At 43.3% G+C, this 20,466-nt stretch overlaps 1 protein-coding gene across 1 annotated transcript; it reads right to left on the reverse strand.

The window, feature by feature from the left end:
- Nucleotides 1–952: 952 nt before the first annotated feature.
- Nucleotides 953–19,073, reverse strand: CACFD1 (calcium channel flower domain containing 1). The gene is made up of 5 exons (XM_020981989.2): nucleotides 18,817–19,073; nucleotides 10,301–10,373; nucleotides 7,933–8,058; nucleotides 6,711–6,818; nucleotides 953–5,400 (listed from the first exon to the last, which is right to left on the reverse strand). Exons 1-5 carry the CDS (start codon nucleotides 18,935–18,937, stop codon nucleotides 5,301–5,303), a joined length of 528 nt encoding a protein of 175 aa, XP_020837648.1. The 5' UTR covers nucleotides 18,938–19,073; the 3' UTR covers nucleotides 953–5,300.
- Nucleotides 19,074–20,466: the final 1,393 nt, after the last annotated feature.

Below are 20,466 nucleotides of genomic sequence, written 5' to 3' on the forward strand. Positions count from 1 at the left end.
GAGTGCTCTAATTTGGAAACCTTTCCTCATCTAGCCTTAATATCACTGTCAGAGATAGTCAGCTCCTCACCGTTGCCCCAGGTTTTGGCAAAACTGTGAAACTTCCTCAGTAGCCTAGAAAAGGTTTGAGGGGGTTGAGGAGGGGTGATGGAGGTACAGAATGCAACCACTGGTTTAAATATCTGAAGAGGGATTAGATTTGTTATAATTGGTTCCAGAGGTCACAGCTAGGTTGAATTACCAGGAGATAGGTTTCAGCTCAATATAAGAATGAACTTTTGCAGTCATCCAACATAGAGTGACCTCAAAATTTAGTGAGGTCCCTGTCAGTAGAAGTATTCAAAGCCAGATTAGTCACCTGTCAAATTCGCTATAGAAGTGATTCCTGCATGGGACAGGAAGTTGAACAGATAGCCACTAAGTTTCCACCCAACTTTGAAATTCTGTAACCTCTGAGCCCTAAGATTCTAAAGTTCTGTAGGTGCCCAAGGCCCTAGGATTGCTCCTAAGCACCTCCTACCACCAGGAAAGAAATGATTAACACATTAGTGTAGAAGCTAATATAGCTCACACTCAAGCACTCATGCTCTCTCTCTGTATACACACACACACACACACACACACACAGAGCTTTGACAGCTGCACACAGCAAGTGGACCCTTTATCTGAAAGTTCTGCCTCCCACACCTAACCTATTGACCTAATGGGGAAGAACTCCGTGCTCTAATACCTGCTTTATCCAAAAGCTTCTAGAGGCTTTATAGGGAATTTTACTCAAACTTTTTTATGCCTTATCCTTGTAGTCATCCCCAATGGCAACAATTTTGGTGGTCCCTATGATATGACTAATGTAGGTATTCCTGCCCCAAACTTCAGTCTGGTAACCAACCCACCTCACTTGTTTTCAAGTTCACACATTCAGAGAAAAGCTTTAAAAAAAAAAAAGTCACACTGACAAATGCCACATTTTATTGCCCAAAATGCAAATGACACTGTAAAGCTAAACAAGGAAAATCTAGATAAATAGAGAAAATTCGGGAAAAGGAAATAAATATTCAAGTCTACAGCAAACCCCCCCATGGCTCAGGATAGACAGATCTTCCTCAGACTCCCTTTGCCCTTTATTTTGGATATCATATAGCACAATGGGAAGAACGCTGGCCTGTGAAGCAGGAAACCTGGGTACTGGTCTTGGCTCATCATAAACTCTATATGACAGCTCTCCTCTCTGGGTCTCCATCTCATCTGTAAAAAGAGTTCTACTAGATGACCTTGAAAATTTCTTCCAATCTTATCACTCTTATTCAAAGCACCAAAGCACCAAAATCCTCACGTCTGAAAAACAAACACCCTCCCTTCTTGGTTTAGGTTGGACACACTCAGCAACCCCCGAGGATGATGTCTGCCCACCTTATGAAGCTGCTTCTCAGGGATTTCGTATCGACTAGCAAACCTAAACAGAGCACAGGAATAAGGCATCACTAACACTCAACCTAAATGTCACCTGAATTCCCTGAGTAACTGCCTGAGCTACAGTAGTAAATATATAGGTAGGCAGAAAGGCAAAAGGAGGCCTGCCAGGAGAATCATTCCGATCCACTACCAGACTCCTCTGTATACTGCAACCCCTCTGTGGTGGGATCTCTGCTGCTTAGTTTTTGCTTGATCTTTTAAAAAAAAGACAGAAATCTCCACACTCTATAAGGAGGTAAAATGGTCTTCACTGCATACACAAAAAGATGGGATCATCCTGCAAGCATAGGAGAGTACTTGCTGCCTTCTCCAACAATGCTTTCAATACAATGCTCTTCAGATCCTGTTTGGGCCACTTATGGCTGAGAGTCACTGTAGTGATCCATGAACTAAAAAATAATGTCTCCAAAGAGAAATGGGCTACCTCCTTGAAGACATATATGCCTTTCTCCAGAGAGCCAGATCCCATTTTATCCTTAAATAGCTTGCTGAGACTAAGCTTGGTCTGGCTCTGTGGACAGTATGGTTCCATACTAATACGCTTACCTGCTTCCACAAAGTCAACCATATTATAACTGTGACGATGGGGAGAGCTAACATTTTCTAGAAAAGGTTTAATGCCTCACTTATCTAGTTCTGCATTTCTAGTGACACTGTCCAGGATGCCCACAGCTCCTAATAAGAGTGTTTAACATCCAACCACTGCTCAGCCCTTCCTGGTCACATGGCTCCTGTAAGATTTTGGCTAGTGTTATATCTAAGACCTTATTATGACTCTTTCTTGCTTGAGATGTACCGGCTCTGTAGTGTTTTTACTTGTACAATAGTTGGGCCTCTGATAGCCGATATAAAATATTATATAGGGATCAACCAATCCCTTTGCACCCAGAAAGGAATAAGGCCTGGCCCACTATAAGGGCCTACATTAGTTCTTCTGAAAATTTTAACAGTGACAGGTCCTTACATCCCGTAGGGATTAATAAATGCTGATTGTTGCCATCAGTGGCCTGGATGTCAGTTAAGGATACTAATTAGTGATAGGAAGGAGCCAACTAGGCCACAGGATGCAAACAGGCAGAGGTCAGTTAGATCACTGCCTTAAAAAACACAAAACAGCAACATCAGCAGCAAACCCCCAAAGGTTTCACCTGGTCAAAAACTCACAGGTCAGAGTGAATTCAAGTGAGCAACGACCATGCCAGTGGGGAAGTCTGGGGTATAAATTCTCCTAGAGACACACACAATGGCTCAGTTTGGGAATCCAGCTCCCAAACAGTCTGTACTCTCACAAGCTAAGTTCAAAGCCCTTGAGGGATGGAAGGTGGCAGAGAGTCTGTTCTCCATACCTAACTCCCAGATCTACTAAGTAATTAAAATTGCAGCAAGAAGAAAGGAAGATGTGAAACACCTTCCCACAAGGTAAAATCTTCTGAAATATTAGCAGAGGACTCAATAAAGAGCCCACATCCCCAGCCTCTCCCCTCCCCCAAGCCAATCTGGGCTGTCCTCTACTACTCCCCATTCAGCAGCAACCCTGGAAGTCCTTCAGGGCCAGTGACCAAAGGAACTCCACAGAGGGTCAGTCTTGGCGCAGCATAAGATACAATCAAGTGAAACTTTTACACCAGCTCAGATCAGACCACTGCATAAAGACTGAATGACTACTGTGGTCATGTGTAAGTCTGAAGTCACAGGCACTGCAGGAGATAAAGTCTGAAAAGGAAAGGTGGCAAATGAGATTAGTGAGCAGTCCAGGAAGCAAACAGCTTGCGGTGGAAGAAGAAATGTTTCTAATGTGAGCTTCCTCTCCATGCCCAGATCCCAATCTTGGACGTTAATGCCACAACGTAGAGAAGCCTCAGGCCAAAACCACCATTCCTGCCTTTAATTTGGGGTAGTATGCCAACCACTGGGCTACCTCACCCTGGATTCATCACCAGACACCTGCATCTCTACTGTAGCTAATACAAGATGATTCACTGGGCTTGAGGGCTTGGAGGAAGAAAAGGTATAATGGGGGGAATATATCTCAATATGGGAAAGAATAGCAAGTACAGACATTTGAGAATGAAGGGTAGATGTAGGGACTTTGGGCTTTGAAATCAGCTGGTGTGATTTCTTCCCACATCCCCATGGATCCATCTTCACAGATAATGAACCCAAAACTACAGTCCAACAGGACATGGAGAAAGGTTCTATTTTGGTCAGTTCTAAAATGACTTGAGCTATTGCCCACACATGTGGGACCTGGGTCACTGAAGACGACCTGCATCAGAGCCCCTGCTCTGGGCTCACCTAGAGGAAGGCTCAGGAGCACTCCTCTGTACACCTTAGCACCAAGCACCTCCTGCTGATAGCAGGGCTTGGCTACCCCTTGGTCCTGGGAGGCCAATGGGGAATCACCAAACGACAGGTAGGATGGCATGTAGATTGATTTGCATGAACTCCCATGGAAATTCAGAGGGAAGTGCAGAGAATATCACTGGGACTGATCTTCCCCTATCACTTCCCATGGTTTCAGGTTATTCTCCCTCTTGTGGAAACCAGTCAAGAACCTTCCTGGGCCTGTAGCGTGGTGAGGGGAACACAATAGCCAGTTGTCCTAGCCCTGAGCTCCAGCTGACCTCAGCACTTTGACCCCAGGGTAGGGTCAAAGGAACTACTGGGAGGAGAGACATCTCACATGTTAATAAGCTCAAGTCTATCTTTTCACTCCAAAGCCTTTTGCATCCCAAGTGAGATATAAAGAAGAGGTGATCAGAGAAACTGGAAGATCCTTTACAGATAGCTTATAAGGATCCAGAGCTTTCAATGTCCATAACTTAATGTAGCAAGTGGGGAAACGGAGGGACAAAAGGCAAAGAGGAAGAAACAGGAGGCTCAGCTAGGCCCAAGATCAAGACGATGCCTCAAGCCCACAGACAGCTCTGGCCCTGACCTGCTGGACCTGACTCCTAGTGAAGGCAGATCGCATACCAGACTCTGGCCTCTTGAAATGCAGCCCCTGCCATCACTGAACCATATCTTGCCCCTGAGTGAGAAATGGCCTTGAATGTCAGTTTGATGTAACAGATGTAAATGGGGATGTTTTGCCCTGTCCTGTACAGCAAGGCCAGAATCCCAGGTATCTTCTACCTCTGAAGAACAGGGATGAAAGATTGTTTCAGTTAGTTTCAGGTAGTGGAAATGGGGAAGCAGTGTTTACTCCCACATCTCTATTGGGCCATCAGATAATTTTCAAAATATATTAAGTATGAAAGTCAATCTGGCAGCCAGTTACAAACCAGTCTATAGGGGCAGCAAATGTGAAAGAGGTTGCTTGCTCTGCTCGATTTCCAACTGAAGAACTCATGGCCCCAGGAAGCTGGGCAGCCGAACTTCCTCCAAAGGACTCTTGTCTTCCAGACCTGTCTTGTGACTCATGATTTCTGCTCCTATTTTCTGTTGTGCCTGCCACAGACCTTGTTAATTTCATCCCTGGCTGACCTGAAGTCAATAAGCAGATCCAGCCCAAAAGCAGCAAGTCTGGTGAAGGATGCAAGTGTGTCTTCAAGTGATAGGGTGAGAAAGATGGAGAGGCAGGATCACCTGAGTTAGTGTTTCCCAAGCACTCACTATATGCCAGGCACTGTCCAAGAGCTGCTAATTAAATGCTTTTCTCAAAGTTGCCATGTGCTGACAACACGGTCTTTGTCCTCTCCACTCCACTCTGACCAAATGTCTGTCCTCCCACAGAAAGGGAAGGTGTGAGGGCCAGCAAACTGGAACTAGAGAAGAAAGGCTCATCTTAAGGCCCCAGAGGAAGGCCCTGAGCCTGGGCCAGATGCTCACAGCTCCCCTTCAAGGGTCCCTGTCAGTTTCTCCTCATCTGCCTGCTGCTTCTGCAGCTTCTGCTGCTGGATCCTTGCATAGGAAATTGCGTCACCCCTACAAGGAAAAAAGGAGTCATGACACGGTCAGACAGAGCAATGAGTAAGAAGCAAAAAGTAAACCATAGTTTTCCTCCTATAGGTTGAGGCTCAATTTAGGGTGGATTAAGCTATACCAAAACTCTATAAACATTCGTTACAGGTTCCGAGGAACTTGGTGTCTTGTGTTAATTTTGTTAGGAGAAACGTAGGGAGATGCTAAGTTTTGTGAGCATAGAGGGTTTTACTTGGTGAGGTTTAAACCAGAAATAGTTTGACCGACCCTGTCCCCAACTTGTCATATGCACAGTCCTATTGTGGGATGGGCTATTCTGATGTCAATTGTTCTGCCTCGCAGCTGACTCAGATTACTGTCCTCTGGCACCAATTCTTCCCAAAGACTAACCACACTCCATTCTGATTTCCCACTTATAGGGAATCATAGAGCAGGAAGGGACTTTAGAGATGGTCTAGTCCAGGGGTGGGGAACATGCAGCCTCAAGGTCACATGTGGCCTTCTAGGTCCTTGGGTGCAGCCTTTTGACTAAGTCCAAGATTTACAGAATAAATCCTTTTATTAAGGGGATTTGTTCTGTGAAGTTTGAATTCAGTCAAAAGGCCACACTTGAGGACCAGAGGACCACATTTGGCCTCAAAGCTGCAGGTTCCCCAATCCTGACTAGTATAACTCCCTTGTTTTAAAGATGGGGAAACTGAGGCCCAGAAAAGGGAAGCAATTTGCTAAGGTCCCACAGGTGGTTAATGGTAAACTCAGGTCTCCTGACTCCAAGTTTGGTACTGTATCCGCTATGCTGGAGCTCTGGGTTCTCATCTCGCCTCCAGCTAAACTCCAGGAGTTGGTAAGAAATAACCTGCTAGGGAGTCAGAAAGTGTCACTGATGCCCCATCTCCTATTCATACCTACTCTTCGTTTCTACAATATAATATTCTTCAACTCCATGACTCTTTGCATTTGACCCCCAACTGATCTGGTGACTGTCTCTGCTCAGCCCTTTGGTTTTCCTGAAAGAGTAAACTGTAGACTGTTAGAGAAGCCCAGTGGAACTCTCCAGCCAGAGGATGCCATGCCAGGAGTGGTGGGCACGTTTATCCTGCCTTTCTCCGTAACGTGCTCCCTGGGGACCTTAAAGGGGGTATTAAGCCATCAGAAAAGCTGAACTGATGATCTTGCTCAGCCGCTGCGTTACTACATGATCTCAACTACAAAATGGAAAGAACCTCCAGATCAGCCTTAGTTACAGGTGTCAGGACAGTCAACAACAACAAATGACTTGGCCACATCAAAATTAGCTGAAGAAACAGACATACTTTTTGCCAAGTGCTGAAAGTCCATAAAGCACGCCTGTGGAGAAGGCAATAGCATTTCCCAGAAGGGTGGTCAGAGTCAGGCTGATGAAAATGGGGAAAATTGCCATCCTGTGGAGAAACAGACAAGAAAACCAGAGATTATGGGGGATCCTTAGAGGCAGACTCCTCGACACTACTTGTAAGTGCAGCTGCCCCCCTTTATTTCCATACCAACTCCACCTCACTCTGATCTTCCACTTGGAGATCATCTAGTCCAGAGATTCTCAAACTTATTTGGCCTACTGCCCCCTTTAAAAAAAAATTACCCAGCATCCCCCTGGAAATCTACTTTCTTTAACCCTTTAGCAGTTTTTTAAAAAAATTTTGCATCACCCAAGGCTACTACTGCCCCCCTGGATCATTCCAGAGCCCCCCAGGAGGAGTTATCATCCATTTAGGGAACCTATGATTCTAATCCAACTCTCTCCTCTTAAAGATGGGGAGCCCAAGGCCCAGAGAGAGACTATGACTTGTCTAAAGTCACACAGCAAAATAATGGCAAAGCTAGGCCTAGAACCTGGGTCTCAACTCCCTGGTCAGTCCTCTTTTTACAGTGGAGGATCTACTCCTGTTACATCTTATATCTGAGCTATAGGGAGAATTTCAGGGTTTCATACTTTTCTGTATCACCACAGCACTTAGCACACAGACAAGCAACCAAAATTCCCACATCTGATACGCAATGGAGCTATTGTCTCAGTACTGAGGCACTACTCTGATTCTGTGTTTGGCCACAGTGTGTCTCCACCATTCTGTTTCATGGATATATATGTCTTACATTTCTACCATGACTGTAAGCTTGCGTGTAAGGACAATGTCTTCTGTCTCTCTGACTCTCCATCTTCACAGAGTAGCTAATATAGGCTGACTTGAGTGCTCAGTAAATACTTAGAGAAGTAACTTCAGCAGAGCATCTAACAAGCAAGTGAGAAGCTAAGCTCTGCACAGAATTATGGTAAATACTGTTATGAAGCCACCCTTCAATCTTCTCCTCTATACTTGCTCAAGCTCAGTTCCTGTTCTCCTAGCAGGTGATGTTTAAGTGGGAAAACAATGGATTTGAAAAGGGAAAACCATTTGGGATAGTCGCACCTAGCAGTCCTTGCCACTGTGCTCCAGGCCAGGAAGCCAACAAACAGTTAATGCTATGAAGTTTCTCTGACAGCTGTTCAGGCCTCCTTACCCGCAGTAGAAGACAGCCTTCTGCCAAGGCCTCAGCCGGTCAGCCTTGTCAGCAATTGTGTTTGCAAACTCAATGAACTGGCAACAGAAAGGTGCCTCACACAAAAATAAAATGAAGGCATTTAACCTGCAGGAGGCAGAAGAGAAATGGTGAAAGTCAAATGGCTGGCCAATTGCACAGGGCAAACCAAACCCCACTCAATGACTGTCCCGAGCATGCTAATCTGTCGTTCATATTGTTAATGACAAGAACTCTAAGAAGGATATAACATGCTCGCCCAAGCTTCCCAGCCACGGATCTTAATCCTAACCATCCCGCAAGGGATATTTCAAGCTGTGCTTCCTCCTGGAAGCTGTCCTTGGCCCCAAGGCCACAGGCCTCGCCCTTCTTGGAATGCTACTGCACACAGCACCATCACAATGTAGCACTTCTTCCGTGTTTTCTAGATGTTCATTTTATTTTTCCAACTGCCATGTAAACTCCTTGAGGGGAGATTCTGGGTCTCATACTTCTCCTATGCTCTTCTTATTGCCTATCACAGAAGTAAGTGTTTTCATAAATTATCTGATTTTTAAGAATGTGCCCACTGGCCAAATTATAGCTGCGGGGGAAAAAAATCTCTGCTTAGGAGAAAAATAATTTAAAAACAAGCTGGATTCAGGACCCTTGGAGCTGGAGGGACCCCAAATGATCACATTACCCAGCCCAGTCTCAGCTGGACAGGGCGTTCTACTATTAACTCACCACGTAATCCTGGACAAGGCACTGCCTTTCTGGGCTTCAGCTGTCCTCCTCTTAAAAACATGGGTTTGAATTACAGTTTCTAACCTCTCCTACAGCTGTTATAATTCTGCCATTCTATGAATATATAAGCCAGTAGGAACAAATAGACAGCTATCTTTAAAATTCTCTGGACATAAACTACTACTCCCCATCCCTCTTCAGTTTTTAATTCTTTGGCTTTGTAACCTATGAAAGGCAAGTTTTTTCTGTTTAACCAAACTCCCTTTACATACAATTTTTAAAACTACCTGATACATTTAGTTAGCAACTCCCTGTTTTCTCTTGTTTGGTCCTCAGTGGAACTGCTCAGCTTATTCTTTGCAACTAACTTTTCAGTCTTATAAGGAATACTGACCTTTTCTTCTCTACCAACTCTTGAAAAATGGCCTATTTTCTATCTCTTTGGGAACTCCTCTCTGGACCTTCTTCCACGTCTGTATCTAGCTTTACCCAATACCTCTGCCTCCCCCTGCCAGCCAGATGCTATCACTGACCTGCTTCTCTCACCCATGACCTCAGACCATCTATGTGAAGGAACTAGTTTCCACTCCAGCAGGAAGCATGTAACAGTGGGAGACAGGAGAGTGGGAGGTAGGAAAAAAGCCCAATTCCTCAATACTCCCCTCAAAAATAGGCACAAAAACACCAAAAAGAAAAGTAACTATTAGAAACTCTCAAAAAATTGTTTTTAAGGGGGAAAAAACCCCTCAAAAACAAATAAAGAAGAGTTCCAATACAATAAAAGACTATGAATTAATAGAAACAGAGGCAGAAACACCAGAAAGAAATAACTAAAAATCATATGATTGAAGTAGACCTTGACTCATTATCAGGCTAATCTCAGTGTATTCTGATAGTTGGTACCTTGTACAGAATCCCCAGTCTTCTTACCCCAAGTTTATTAATGCCACTGGTACCCTTTACTACAGTCTGGTTCTCACAGTCCTGGCATCTACCTGATATTCCCAGTTCTGCTACTGCTCAGGGTCCCAACAAGATATTCAGTTTTTCCAAAATCTTTTTACAATGTGGAAACCCATGCATAATGCTCCAATAAGAGTCTGAGTATGAGACTCCCTATCTGATCTAGGTAAGAAAGGAGCGAGGGAGGGAGAGGGGGAGGAAGGAAGAAGGAGAGAAAGAGAGGGAGGGAGAGAGGAAGGAAGGAAGGAAGGAAGGAAGGAAGGAAGGAAGGAAGGAAGGAAGGAAGGAAGGAAGGAAGGAAGGAAGGAAGGAAGGAAAGGTTTATTAAGCACTTAGTAGGTGCCAGACACTATGCTAAGCACTTTACAAATATCTCATTTGATCCTCACAAGAACCTTGGGAGGTAAGTACTATTATTCTCCCCATTTTACAGCTGAAGAAACTGAGACAAAGAGGGGTTAAGTGATTTGCCCATGGTCAAATAGTATCTAAAGTCATATTTGAATCCAGGTCTTCCTGACTCCAGGCCCACTGCTTCCATTGGCCAGATGCTTCAAAAAGAGGGGTAGAACATATGTATGAAGGTTTAAAAAAAAAAAAAAGAGCCCTAACCTGGAAATCACATCCACCCAACAAAGACAAGATCAATGGTGTTACTTACATCATCCACACACCGGCTGCAATGTTGAGTGGGTTAATGGTGATACAATTGAAGAGGCCAGAAATTGCACAAGCTTGAAAATAAGAGATATTGACTAGAATTAGCAGCAAAAAAGGAACAATACCAAGCAGGAATCCTGGCTGGAAATCTGCATTATTAAATAACTAAAATCCCTTAGGTTTGTCTAACAACTTAAACTTTACAAAGTACTTTTATACACATTTACTTATTTGAGAAACAAGCTCAGAGACGCAAAGTCACACAGGAAATCAGAGGACAAGGTCAAGTTCAGTTCTCTTTACCCAACTCCATGCTGACACTACTACAGTCCAAGAAATCTAACTCTATGGCAGACAGGAACACAGTCTTCTCTAGTATTCTCCCTGGAGTCTAGAACAGGGCTCTGAAAGCAGTGAGCTCTCAACAAAGAGTTATACCAGACAATGAGGATGGGACAAGAGGAAATCAATCAATAAGCATTTATTAAATCTATTGCATGCTGGACCTTGGCCACTACGTCCTAGGGATTTTTACCCTCATTCTATTGAGGGATACAGGGAGAAGAAATCTGTCTACCAGCAAACATAAGGGACAAAAAAGAAACCATCCATTGTCCTAAGAAGCTTTCATGCTATAGGGAAAGATAATATATATCCAGATAAGTATATACAAACTAAGGTAAAGGCGAGGTTGGGGAGGAAGAAGGGAAGATTAGCAGCATGGGGATCAGGAAAGACTTCACACAGAAGATGATGCGTAGGCTTAGCCTGGAAAGAAACCAGAGATCTAAGAGCTGGAGGAGAGGAGAGTGGGCATTCCAGGTCTGGGGGACAAAGACATGGGGCCAGGTGATAGGGTGCTCTATGTGAGGAACAGCAAAGAAGACCAGTCTGGCTGGACCACTGTGTGTGTAAAGGGAAGTAATGCATCAAAAGGCTGGAAAGGTAGGTTGGAGCCAGGCTGGGTATTGCTTTAAACCCCCAAAAGAGGAGCCAGTACTTTACTCTAGCAGCAGAAGAAAGCCACTGGGATTTATTGAGCAAGTGATGTGACCAGAACCTGTGCTTTGGGAAGGATGTGGTTAAGGAGGATGAGTGAAACTGAGTCAAACTTGTTTAAGCACGAGGGAACTGGTGCCTGTTCCAGGCACAGAGAAGCTCACTAGGAAGAGAGGAAGGTAGATCCTAAGCTCAAATATGACATCTCAGCAAGGAAAAGAAGCCTGAGGCCTCACAGCAGGGTGGGGCAGTCATCAAACAGTTCATTAAACTTGCACCAGCTTTTCTGCACCTGATCTGGCTAACATGGACTGGATTTCTCCAGTGAAATTTTATCTGGGTTACAGGAGATAGGGGAAGGAAATGAACAAGCCAAACCCAAAGCCAGCCACCTACTCTCCCTCAAGAAGACGCCCGGGCTATTCTTCCTTCTGGTGCCGATAACGCTTGCTACCTAAGTTCTGGATTAATTCAATTCAAAGAACATTTATTATATTAGCACCTCTTACACACAAGGGATTGTGCTAGATGTAGAGACACAAAGATTAAAAAATAATAATAATAACAGGATTCTAGCCCTCACAGAAGCTGACATTCTATGCAGAGCATGAAACGTGGTAATTTGAGGAAGGGGAATAACTAACAACCGGGGAGGGGAGTGGTCACAGAATCATAAAACTCTAGATTTAGAAAGGCCCTCCGTGAATATTTAGTCCAGACTCCTCATTTTACAGATGGGGAGGCTAGGCAGTGACTTCACTCCAGGTTAACACAGGATGATGGCCCAAATGGTGACAAAAACTAAATTTCTGGGCCCCCCCCACTACCAACACTGTTCTTCACCAGCTGAGGATTTATTTGCTCACACAAGTCAGTCAGGGTGGGGAGTACAGACAGAATGGAAAGTTTAGGAGAAGGGGTTCTATTGGGAACTTGCAGGAAGAAAAATAGCTCTTTTCTCTAATGTTTTCTTTCCTTGTGAAAACATTAAAAATGCTTTGTTTGTTTTGTATTCTTTAACTGGGTTATATGGTAAAGAAAACAGAAGGCTGAAGGCTTTGGGCTTCACAGGATTCCTTTAACAGTTAGGTCCCCAACATAACAACAGCAATATTGTTTTAAGAACACTCTGAGCGACCAAGTCATTCTGACTATTATAAATCCCCATATTAACTACAAAGGTCCTGTGAAGGAAGATGCTATCTGCATCCAAAGAAAGAACTGAGAGATATATACTATTTGTGTCTAATGGTAGCCATCTCCAAGGTAAGGAGGAGTGGGAGGGAGGAGGAAAAAAAGAAAGTCACATGATAACTTTAGTTGTATATTTAAAATGAATAGCAAGTGGATTTGCAGTTTCTTTTTTTCTATTCCACTTACGTTATGAAAATGCTTGTTTTAATTAAGTTCAGAATTTTTAAAAACAAATTTTTTTAAAAGGACCCCAACATACCTATTTAATCTTTCAATTTCTAGATTACTTTGACAAGTCAGGGCTCTTTAATTAAAGGGAGACGAGAAGAAGCCTAATACTTTACAGACCTCATATGTCTCCATAATTTTACTACTCTTCCCTGTTTCCTCATCCATCTCTCCTATTGAAACCCTACTGACCCCTATTAAAATGGGAGCTCCTTAGGGCAGGGAGCCTGTTTTTGCCTTTTTTGTATCCCCAGTATTCAGCACAGAGCCTGGCACAAAGCAAGCATTTAATGAATGCTTGTTGACTGACTCAAGGACTAGCAACTTCTTTACCAAGAAGTCTTTGCTAAATCTTCCCGGTCAAAAATCAATTCCTTCCTCTTCCAAAGTCCCCTAGCACTCTTTTAAATGCCTCTGGCATTATATGTCTAGGTGTATGTTTGGTCTCCCCTATTAAACTGTGAGTTTTATGAGGATAGTAACTGTGTCTTAACGACCTTTGCGGCCTTAGAGTTTATTGACCTTAGCCTGAGCTCCTTGGCAGAGATCTAGAAGAGCATTGGTTCTGCAGTCAGAGAAAACAGCTTAATATTCTGCCTCTGAAACTTAACTATCCCAATGACTGTGGACAAGCTGATTAACCAACTTGAGCCTCATTTTCCTCAAATGTAAAATGAGAAGGTTGAACAAGGTCACCATTAAGGCCCTGAAGATCTATGATCCTGAGAGAAATGATTATTTTGCTCTCATATTAATAATAAATTACTGGATTAGGATCAGGATTTTTTCAGAAGCCTGTACCTCTTTCAGTCTTGGAAAGACACTGAGGATAATAAAACTGAATTAACTTTCCTAACAATCTTATTCAGAACCCATCTAAGTGGGGAAGCCCATGATGTTCTACCCAGGCCTGGGTGGAGGTAAATTCTTTGATTAAACTGCCCAAGACTGGGGCGACTTGGAAGTAAATGACATGATCAAGGTCATGGTCCCCTGACTCCTCATTAGACTAGGTCCACCTCTCATCATAATATTCATTCTCTCTCATCACTTGTTAACCAATCAGAGCTGATTCCGAGGGCATATAAGCGTTGACTGAGTACCATGAAAGGTCTTCGGCACTGGAGGGTATCACTGCCCATTTTAGTAATAGTATGCTAACATTATTAATAAAACGATCAATCATCCAGAAAATATATCTCTCAAACTTTTTAAATGTCACAATCCTATGACCACTGTTTAATAAAGTATTTAAAGAATTACATTGACTTCTAAGTCGCTTTGTTGTTTCAAGGCCAGGGATAAGCAGAAACATTGAAACTACAGCAGTACTACATTTAGCTGTCACTGAAGGAAAGAGCTATTGTCCACAAGTGAATATTCCAAATAACCAATGATTATTCCATAGTAATAATAATAACAATAATAATAATAACTAACATTTATGTAGCACTTACTATATGTCACTGTGCTAAGCACTTTACAGTGATTTCATTCAGTCTTCACAGCAACCCTGCAAGGTAGATGCTATTATATCCCTGTTTTACAGATAAGGAAATTGAGCCAAACAGAGGTTAAATGAGTCTCCCAGGGTCACACAACGAGTAAATGTATGAGATCACATTTGAATTTCAGCCTTCCTGTCTCCAGTCCCCGTGTACTTCTCCTCTAGTTTAACAGCCAGGCTCTAGTTCAGGACACCACCCTAATTCAGGCCTTCACCAATACCCCTGTCCCGCCTCACAGCAACAACCTCCTAATTGATCTCCCATATATTCAGTCTCTAATTCATCCTCCACTAGGTGCCAAAAGCACGTTCCCCTTCTCAAGAATATTTAGCGCTTCCCTTACGCCTCTAAGATAAAACACGAACTTCTCAACCTAGCATTTAAAGACCTTCAGTTTGGCTACAGCCTATCTTTCCAGGCTAATTTTGTATGACTCCCCTTTTCACGTACTCTACATTTCATCCAAACTGCCCTACATTCTGTTCCTTTAACTCAGCACTCTATCTCCTCTCTCAAGTTGTCCTGCATGCTTCAAATGTACCAGCCTCCCTCTTTTTTAAGCTTTAATAATTTGTTCTGTTATCTGAATTTTAGAAACACCGAGAAACAGGACCATTTTTATTGCAGTCAATCAACAAACATTTATTAAGTGTTCATTATATGCCAAACACTGTGTTAAGGGCTGAGATCCAAAGAAGGTAAAAACAAAAACTCTGAGCTTCTCAAGTAAGTCAAATTCTAATAGTAGAGAAGACATGCAAGAGACTATACACACACACACACACACACACACACACACATACACGTGATATATACACTGTATATGGAAAGTAATCTCAGAGGGAAGACACTAGTAGTGGGAAGGACCAGCAAGCCTACTGCAGAAGATGGATCGATCTTGAAGAAAGCCAGAGAAGTAAAGAAACAAAGATTATATGAGAAATCATAAATCTCTATTACATCACTTTTAAAAAATATATAATAGAGTATCAAAGCTGCCCTGCTTGTCTATGACTCCGCCTCTGAACTTCCTTCTGTTCTCTTTTGTGCATTTTTGTTTTTTTAAAAAATGCTTCAATGACCCTATTTTCTTTTTCTTTTTTTTTTGGGGGGGGCAGGAATCATTATTACTAGTCCCTTCTTACCAATTTTTTTTATAAAACCTTCCCTTGTAACAAATAAGCATTGTCAAACAATTGCACATACTGGCAATCATCAAAAATGTCTTGTTTCCTTCGTACTTCTAGTTCATCATTCATGAGGAATTGGGCACCATGCTTCAGCCTTGACTCTCTGGAGTCATGGCTAGTCAATGCATTGATCTGAGCTTAATGCATTCTCTCTTTATCTCCTCTCTTAGGATCTTTAGCTTTCTTGAAGATGTAACTTAGGTTCAGGCAGTTTTATAGAAAGAAATCCAAACTACCTAAGGCCAAATTACTAATAACTAGAGAAATGCAAAACAAATCAATGCAAGAGGTCCGTCTCACACCCATCAGATTGGCAAAGCGGACAAAAAAGGAAAAGGACAAACGTTGGAGGAGCTGAAGGAAAACAAGAACATCAAAGCATGGTTGGCAAAGCTGTAAACTGGTCCAACCGTTCTGGAAAGTAATTCAAATTATGTCCCCCAATTACTTAACTATGCATACCATTTGACCCATTAATAGCCAAAAAAAAATCAAAGAAAGAGTAAAAGGTCCTGTATGTACAAAAGTACTTATAGCAGTTCTTTTTGTAATGGCAAAGAACTGGAACCTAATGGGATGTCCATCTGGTGGGGAATAGTTGAACAAATTATGTATATGAATATAATGGAATACTACTATGCTATAAGAAAAATAAGCGATGTTTTCATAGAAATCTGAGACCTGTTGCAGAAGAAAGTGAATATAACCAGAAGAACAATGCATACCATAACATCCTCATTACAAAAACAAACAATTTTGAATTCTGACCAACATAATGTACAATCATGATTCTAAAGAAACAATGATGAAAAATGCTACCCATCTCCTTGACAGAGTTGAGAGACTAAAATGCAGAATGAGACATATTTTTAAACACTGCAAATATGGGAATTTGTATTATTTGACTATGCCTGTTATAAGGGGTTTTTTTTGGGGGGGGGACAATAAATGGTTGATAATTGGGAAAAAATAAGAAAAAGATAATTCAGATGCCACTTCCTACCAAGAGTTTTTCCTAATCTCCTTAGCCGAGTTCCCTGCTCAAATTATCTTGTTATTTATCTGTGTAAACGTCCTAACCCTTCAATAAAACAGGTAAGCTCCTTGAGAACAATGATTGTTTTTTCATTTTGGATGCCTAGCACAAGGTGCAAAACAAATGTTTGTTAAAATGAACTGAATGTATGACACGCTTTCCTTGACTTTTTAAAATGCAGACACAGGTAAAATTTTACTTAATGAAAGTTATCATTAAGAACATCCATTATTGGACTATAATGCCATCAGGGACTACTGAGGTATACAGGACTCTTCGCCTCTACCCTGATTCAACTGAGGTGGCTGGGCTTTTTCGTATGCTATATAACAACTATTTCAGATGCCCAGAGATCTCAGTCATTTTCCCAAATCCCCCCACCTCCACCCCATACCTTCCTCCTTTCTACCTCTCTAGCACACTCATGATGCTTAGTACTAGTGGGGAAAAAAGGGAGGCATGGCTAAGCAGATTATATACACATACATGTAAATATATATATATATAAAATATAACGTATGTATGTATATACACACATATGTGTAGGGGGGAAAACCTTTGGAATGCAATGGTTGCTCTTTCAAAAATTCATTTTCCTTCCTTTCTATACTTTCTCTCATATACCTCACTATTCACTGGTCTCCTTGGGGAAGTTAGAATACTACTTGCTCCTCATTTCTACTTCCAGACTTTCCCTCTAAACACCATCACTCAGCAACTTCTCTTCTTTTGAGGTTTACACTATTTAAATAACTAACATTTAAATCGCACTATCAACAAATCCAGGTCCTGGTGGCCTTTCTCTATCAACCTCTAGGCCATTCTCCTTTCCGCAATAAGTTCAATGCCTGGTTCACAGTCTTTCTGCCCCAAATCCTGCCTTCAAAATAGAAGGTTTCAGTACACAGACTGATACTTCAAATCCAGTTCCTCAATCTACTTCTGACCTATATTGGTAAAAGGGAATATCCTCATGTGGAGAGCTCCCTATACCAATAACATCACAGGTCCACATCCTATCCCTAACCCTAACCAAGCACACACGTGGATTGGTTAGCAGGAAGAGCCTCAACCTGAGACCAAGCATTTGTCAAAGCTGGGAGCTAAGCAAATCCTTTCCTTAATGTGCCAGTCTAAGCTGCCGAGGAGGAGAGACCCACTAGTCTCCTCTGCCCTATCTAACAATGAGTTTCACCTCCCTCCCACCTGACCAAGAATATGTTTATTATTTCTATAAATATCTGTTGTAACTGTATTCTGTGACATCAGATCACCAGCCATTTCCTTCCCATCCATATCTTAGGGCTCAGAACCCTTTCCATTAGTAGCTTAGCAACTGTCCCATTGCAAAGTTAAGCAAATGTTAGGAGCTCGACTGTCCCTACCCAAGGCTAATCCTCATTCTTTCATCTAGATCCTATCCAGTAATGCAGACCTATTGAGCCGACTGTCCCACATGCAGTGTGACCCTGGGCAAATCACTTCACCTCTGCCTCGGTTTCCTCATTTGTAAAATGGGGATAATAACAGTATCTACCTACCTCCCAGGCTTCTGGTAAGGATTAAATGAGATAACTGTAAAGCTCTTAGTTCAGTGCCTGGCACACAATACGCGACTATACAAGTGTTAGCTATTAGTTATTATTATTTCTAAGGTCTCTTCCAACTCTAAATCTATGCTCTCCAGTCTATGTGCTGACATCCCTGAGGGAAGGGTCAGTTCTTCAGTTCTTCGTTTGCACCAGACACAGAGCTTTGAACTTAGTAGGTATTTAACAACTACAATATCCCTCTAGGAAATTTTTCCTCGTCCTCTTCCTGTTGTGACATTCTGCTGTGTCAGGATAGATTTGCATGGGCTTTTTATTTATTTATTGGGGGAGTGGGGGGACAGAGAAGCCACGAGAAGGGGAACTGGTGATAAAGGATGAAGCCAAAGACTCGACTCTACAAAAAGACGTTTCCAACCAACTGCTGCCGTGAATAAGGATAACGCTGTTGGGAGATCGGCAGGAGGGCGATGTCGGGAAGGAAAAGATGGATGGGCTGCTTCATTCCCAGTCCTCCCCCTAAACAAAATGTGCTTTTCCACATAACACGTATGCAGAACCAGGATCCCAGACAGTCGGGAGGTGGGGAGGCAAAAGCCCGGGGGCTGGAGGTTCGGTCCAGCATTTCATCCGGGAGAGAGACTCCAGTAAGGGAGGGGGAGAGATAACCTACAGGAGGCGTGGAAAAGATGGGGATGGGGTAGCGTGGCAGGAGGACGGCTCCCGCAGGAGGCGCGCATGCGCGCGCGAACCTAGCCCAAGGGGCTGGGAAGAGGGGAGCGAGCCGACGGGTGGGGGCGGGGAATACTCACAGATGCCCCCCAGGACCCCGGCCAACCGGCACAGCCAACGGTACCACCACATCATGCCATCGTCCTGCGGGGGCGGAGAGGAGGCGTCGGACGACGAGGTCTCCCCACCCAGGGAGCTCATGGTGCCGTCCGGGCGGGAGGAATCCTCCCCCGGTGCCCCTAATCCCCTTCCTCGCCGGATCCCGTCACAATAGAGCAGCCCCTCCGCCAACCACCGGCAGCTCCACGTCGCCGAAGGCGCGCTGAATTGTGGGGGATGTGGCCCGGGGGTTGTGGGACTACACGTCTTATTAGCATATTGGGGTGTGGCTTGGGGGGGCAGCCTCCGCAGGTGCGAGCAGCTGCGGGATCCGCCCACCTAACAAACAAGGGGAGGAGCTTGTAGGAGGGGGCGGGGCCGGCACTGACTAGGTGCGGGAAGGGAGAGGCTGGTGCTTCCCTCTGAACTCAAAGGTGAGACTGAGGCTTTTGGAGATTCGAAGGGCACGTAGGCGTTACCGAAATTTAACAGATGGAAAAACCCACACTACGGTAAAGTGACTCCCCAAGATGACTCCGCAGGTTAGTGATGGAAAGAGCAAGGACATGTGGTTGGAACCCGCGCTCTGACTTTGAGCATAATCCAGCTCTAACGCTTTCTGCAAAGTGCCCCGCCCCAGGATAACCTGCAATCTTATCACCACGAAGAATGATTCAGGTTTTGATACTCAACACCTCGACTCACCCTCAATCATCCCTCCCCTCTAATTGGAGGGAAGAGCGTTCAACTCCTACAAAGCCTTCCATTATAGAAAGTTCACAACGTTCTGTTAACTCCATTTTCCACCGCAGCTCTGCTTGGTTTTTGTTGTTATTTGGTGTCGCATCTGACTCTTTGTGACCCCTTGGACCATAGCACACCATGTCCACTATCTCCTGATGTTTGTCCAAGCTCATGTTCAATGTTTCCATGACCATATCAATCCATCTCATCCTCTGCCTTCCCTTTCTCCTTTTGCCTTTAATGTTTCTCAACATCAGGGAATTCCAGTGAGTCCGGTCTTCTCATTATGTGGTAAAAGTATTTAAGCTTAAGTATTTGTCCTTCCAGTGAACAGTCTGAATTAATTTCTTTAAGTACTAATTGATTTGAGCTCCTTGATGTCCAATGAACTCTCCAAAAACTCTTCTCCATCACCTTAATTCCACTGATTCTTCAGTACTCAGCTTTCCTAATAATCCAGCTCTCAGAGCCATACGTTACTACTGGAAAAACCATAGCTTTAAATATACAAACCTTGGTTGGCAGCATGATGTCTCTGATTTTAAGTATGCTCTCCAGATTTGCCATAGTTTTCCTTCCAAGGAACAAGTCTCTTTTAATTTCATGGCTTCACTAACTGTCTGAAGTGATCATTCAGTCCAAATATAAAATCTGACACTGTTTCTGTTCCTTCTCCATCTATTTGCTAGGAGCCGATGGGACCTGATGCCATGATCTTGTTTTGCTGTTGTTGTTTTAAGTTAAGCGTCAAGCCAACTTTTATACTATATGCTTTCACCTCATCAATAGGCTTCTTAATTCTTCACTTTCTGCTTTCAGAGTAATATTGCCTGTGTGTCTGAGATTGCTGATATTTCTTCCAGCAACCTTAATTCCGACTTTTGATT

Source organism: Phascolarctos cinereus, unplaced genomic scaffold, assembly GCF_003287225.1.
Source record: "Phascolarctos cinereus isolate Bilbo 61053 unplaced genomic scaffold, phaCin_HiC Scaffold_2;HRSCAF=192, whole genome shotgun sequence".
NCBI lineage: Eukaryota > Metazoa > Chordata > Mammalia > Diprotodontia > Phascolarctidae > Phascolarctos > Phascolarctos cinereus.